This window comes from Aplysia californica, unplaced genomic scaffold (assembly GCF_000002075.1).
Source record: "Aplysia californica isolate F4 #8 unplaced genomic scaffold, AplCal3.0 scaffold00427, whole genome shotgun sequence".
NCBI classification, from domain to species: domain Eukaryota; kingdom Metazoa; phylum Mollusca; class Gastropoda; order Aplysiida; family Aplysiidae; genus Aplysia; species Aplysia californica.
Genome location: NW_004797697.1, coordinates 156,955 through 161,370, shown reverse-complemented (window position 1 = coordinate 161,370; position 4,416 = coordinate 156,955). Strand labels below are relative to the sequence as shown.

The window sequence follows — 4,416 nt, the reverse complement described above, 5'->3', positions numbered from 1 at the left end:
CACACACACACACACACACACACACACACTCCAGTGACCACCCATCTGACCCCCGTGTCACCGACACTTGCTTGAATGTGAGGCATCCAGATGAAATTTTAAAAATAATTAAGAATAAATTACGCTTTTAATACTTTTATCCATCCCAGAAGGGCAATTTGGTTTACAATAGCAAAAAAACACAATACACACACTCACAAACACATACATACATACATACACTCACAAACACACACAAACACACACACACACACACACACACACACACACACACACATACATACATACATAATCATGAATACATACATACACACATAAATACATGCACCGCTGCGAGGCGAAAAGATTGACACATCCAGGGATCGCCCGGGAATTTCCTTACGCGCTCCACCCTAACTCGCCCGGAACCGCCCACGCCAACCTAGAGTCTTTAGAAACGAAGTCTCGCCTTAACGAGACTCTGGGGCCCAGATTTTGATTTGCATAGTTATTGCAAAAAGTTTCTTCTTTCGTTTGATACCAAAACAAAATTTTTCGGGCCAGTACTTTTAGTATTAGAGCCGATCGAAGTGCGATCGCGTAGCCGACACTTCGAGGGTGTCTCAACTTATTGAAAAGCGACACATTGAGTTTGAAAAAGGAAATAACGATGGATTTGAGCAAAAACAAGCATTTGACAAATCAGATGAATCAGATTTTGATGAAAAGGTTGTAGCAACAGTTTGGAGCGATTCAGATTGATCAGACGTAGAAAATCTAGAATTTAGACCTAGGGCCCGACCGCGAGGCTGAAAATGAGAGTGACGGGTCGGACACCCCGATTGAACTAAAGTTAGAACATTTCCAAGTTTACGCATACAAAAAGTTATATTTTTCTGAAACTACATTCATTTTTCTTTTTAACTTTTAATTTTTCAGGATTTCAGGAATTTGTTTAGAATTTTTTTAATGTGTTTTTTAAACACTTGTATTAACGGCAGATGGGTTCCTTCCCCTTGCTTAGGAACTAGGAATGGACTTCCCGTCTAGACCCATAGGGTTTAAAGTGTTATACACCAATCATGCCCTTGTGCTGCGACACCACAAGGTTATACACCAATCATGTCCTTGTGCTGCGACACCACAGGGTTACACACCAATCATGTCCTAGTGCTGCGACACCACAAGGTTACACACCAATCATGTCCTAGTGTTGCGACACCACAAGGTTATACACCAATCACGCCTTTGTGTTGCAACACGACAAGATAGCACTTACGTCACTGGCCCTCATAATGGCCACGATCCCCGTGGGCCAGAAGCAGCAGAGCGTGACAAATATAGCGGCGCACATATGGTCCTGAGGGGGCGGGCCGCGCGAGGTTGCATAGGCCATGGGCTGCTGAATCTGGGGGAGGAAAACAGGAACAAAAAATTCCCTTTAGTAATATTCAACGCTAGATTCTACAAGAAAAAAACATGTTTTAGTAATATTCAACGCTAGATTCTACATGAAAAAAAACATGTTTTAGTAATATTCAACGCTAGATTCAACATGAAAAAAACATGTTTTAGTAATATTGAACGATATACGAAAAAATGTTGCTTTAGCAATATTCAACACTATTAGAAAAAATGTTGTATTATGCCATGTATGAAAAAATGTTGCTTTAGTAATATTTAATCCCACATATGATAAAATGTAGCTTTTTGTTTGTTTGTTTTAGTAGAGGTTTTACAGCGCTCGCAACTGCATACGGTCATATGAGCGCCAAGGGGTGGATGTCAACAGAGAAGTCCTTACTCTGCTCACCTCTCTAGCCTCAACAGCACAAAGTCTGCTTCGACTATCGAGGCACCCCGGAAATAGCGGGTCACAAGAGTGTGACAAACATACAAAAGAAGAAGAGGAAAAATGACGATAGTAAGGATTAGGAAAGAAAAAGCAGCAGTCCCCTGTTGCAGTTCAGGCACAGTTATGAGCATGACATTGATGAATCAGCCCATTTACAATTCTACTGTGCATAAGAACAAGTTAATATCCCCCCCACCCCCTTTTGGGAATGGCCTAAAGACAACTTCAGTCAGTAGCACCATCTCGGGCAGGGTGGCAAGACATAAGACAAAAACAACACAGTGTGTTACGTTCTTGGCTATGCTTAAAGCTTGATGAATAATTATAAAACATGCTCACAAACAAACACAAGACCTCTGTGAGAATGAGTAGTAACGGAAGTTATCCTTTATTATCAAGAAGGTCACGTTACGGCCTTGAGGCGTTATAACATAGTTGACCAATTAAGTCCAAGTTATTGATGTACACACATGACACAGGGAATGAAGAGAAGTAGGACCTCCCACTAATCCTGGGTGTGAGGGTTTTTTTTTTATAGTAGAGGGTTTTACGGCACTCGCAACTGCATAAGAGCGCCAAGGGATGGGTGTCAACAGAGAAGTCTTTACAGGGAATCAGACCCACTCTGCCCACCTCTCTAGCTTCAACAGCACAAGGTCTGCTTCAACTATCAAGGCACCCCGGAAATAGCAGGTCACAGGAGAGTGACAAACATACAAAAAAAGTAGAGGAAAATGACAATAGTAAGGATTAGGAAAGAAAGAGCAGTAGTTCCCTGTTGCAGATCAGGCACAGTTTTGAGCGTGACATGAATCAGCCCATTTTCTACTGCACTTGAACGAGAAATGTCCCCCCTTTGGGAATGGCCTAAAGACACTACAGTCAGCAGCACTGCTCCGGGGGGTTGTGTGTAAGTTTGGGTAAAGAGAAGTACATCGACCCAATGACAGTCATGATCTATGATTATAGCGCAGGGAAAAAGCACTACAGATGGACAGAGACAACAGAGGGAAAGAATAGAAATAAAGACCTACCTCGAGACTGCCGTGCCAAGGCAGACCGACGTATCTGCAAAAATTATCAATTTTTTACATCTTCCTTTAAATGGACGCCTAGCTCTATACCCATTTTTCATCCTGTGTCAAAGGCAGGAAGACGTATCTGCATTACAAATAGGATATTTCACCATGGCAAACAGACGTAACTGAAGGGCCATGTCCATATTTCTAATGGCGGCATGACGTATCTCAAAATCCTAAAAAGTGCTGAGTGATACGTCGCTCTGCCTAGGCACGGCAGTAGAGCCCTCCAACCAACCACTTAAGGAGGGGAGCTAAAAACTAAGCCTATCTCAGCTAATGCCACTCCTGAGGAGCTTATATTTGGTGTGGACAAGTATATTGCAAAGGAGATTTGATACCAAAATTAATGATTCCGTTGACATGGAAACGGTGGCCATATTGGATTTTAGAGACATAATGTGGTATCATTTTCCCACCTTATTTACAAACAGATTTGGTTCATACTTAGCATGCACTGATAAGACAAAGATCACACTTTCTGTAAGAGGAATTATTTCATATCTGCTATAGTTTTTATTTTATGACACTTTCAATTCCGGCCATAGCGAAATAGTGGAAAACTGGAAAACCTAGCCTATTCAAGCTCACAGATTAAGAACCAATGCATTTATCAATAATTCCTCTTACAGAAAGCTATAAATTTGTATGGTTTTTAACATTCTGTGACTGTTTCATTGAAATCGAGTCAGAATTTAAATAGAGTAGAAATATAGTACCAACCCTGAAAAATAGCATGCTGTTAAAAAAAAAATTTTTTTTGCAAAATTGGCAAATATTTTCTCAAACAGACTTGACCCTCCGCTTGAACCCCCCCCCCCCACCCCACCCCCAAACACCATCTTAGGGTGCAGGGAGGCTTGTGTACCTTTCTAGATTGTTCAGGACATGTCGAGGATTTTTCATGTGTAAATATCCCAGGTTGTGTAATTTGGCCAAGAACAGGCAAGTCTGTGGCCGCACCGCCCCTTAACACTTTCCACCCGCGCAACGCGCAGAGCGCACAACACTTATCCCCGCGGACCAGAATACAGGTGCGGTACACGCTATATCACACCAACGCCGATCGGCATCCCGAGGGGAAAAGTTTCTTACCGCCGCCAATCGGCGTCCAGTGGGAAAAAGGGACGGCTTCTTACCGACGCCGACCGGCGTCCTGTGGGGGCAAAGTGTTAAGATCTTTCCAAAGTGACGGAGAACTCACCACCACATTTCCATACTGCGTCTGGTACTGAGGCTGGTAGCCAGGAGGGAGCGGAGCGCCGCCCTGAGCGGGATACTGACCGCCTTGAGCGGGATACTGACCGCCCTGAGCGGGGTACTGCCCGGCCGGTGGGGGGTACTGACCCGGCGGGTACTGACCGGCCTGAGGGGGGTAGTTGTACTGTGCGGCGTAGCCTTGCTGGTTGTAGTTAGCGGGGTAGCCGGCCTGCCCAGCGGAGCCATCGGTCTTGGGCGCGTCAGTGTAGGGAGGGGGCATTTCTGAAAGGTCGGGGGAGGGAG

At 44.1% G+C, this 4,416-nt stretch overlaps 1 protein-coding gene across 1 annotated transcript in view; it reads right to left on the bottom strand.

The window, feature by feature from the left end:
• Positions 1 to 4,395, bottom strand: part of LOC101858878 (proline-rich transmembrane protein 1) — a gene marked incomplete at its 5' end in the record, with an annotated part of 6,093 nt that extends 1,698 nt beyond the window's left edge. The window contains 2 exon segments of the mRNA XM_013086015.2: positions 1,259 to 1,387; positions 4,118 to 4,395. Coding sequence (XP_012941469.1) covers positions 1,259 to 1,387; positions 4,118 to 4,395 — 407 coding nt within the window.
• Between the last annotated feature and the right edge of the window lie 21 nt (positions 4,396 to 4,416).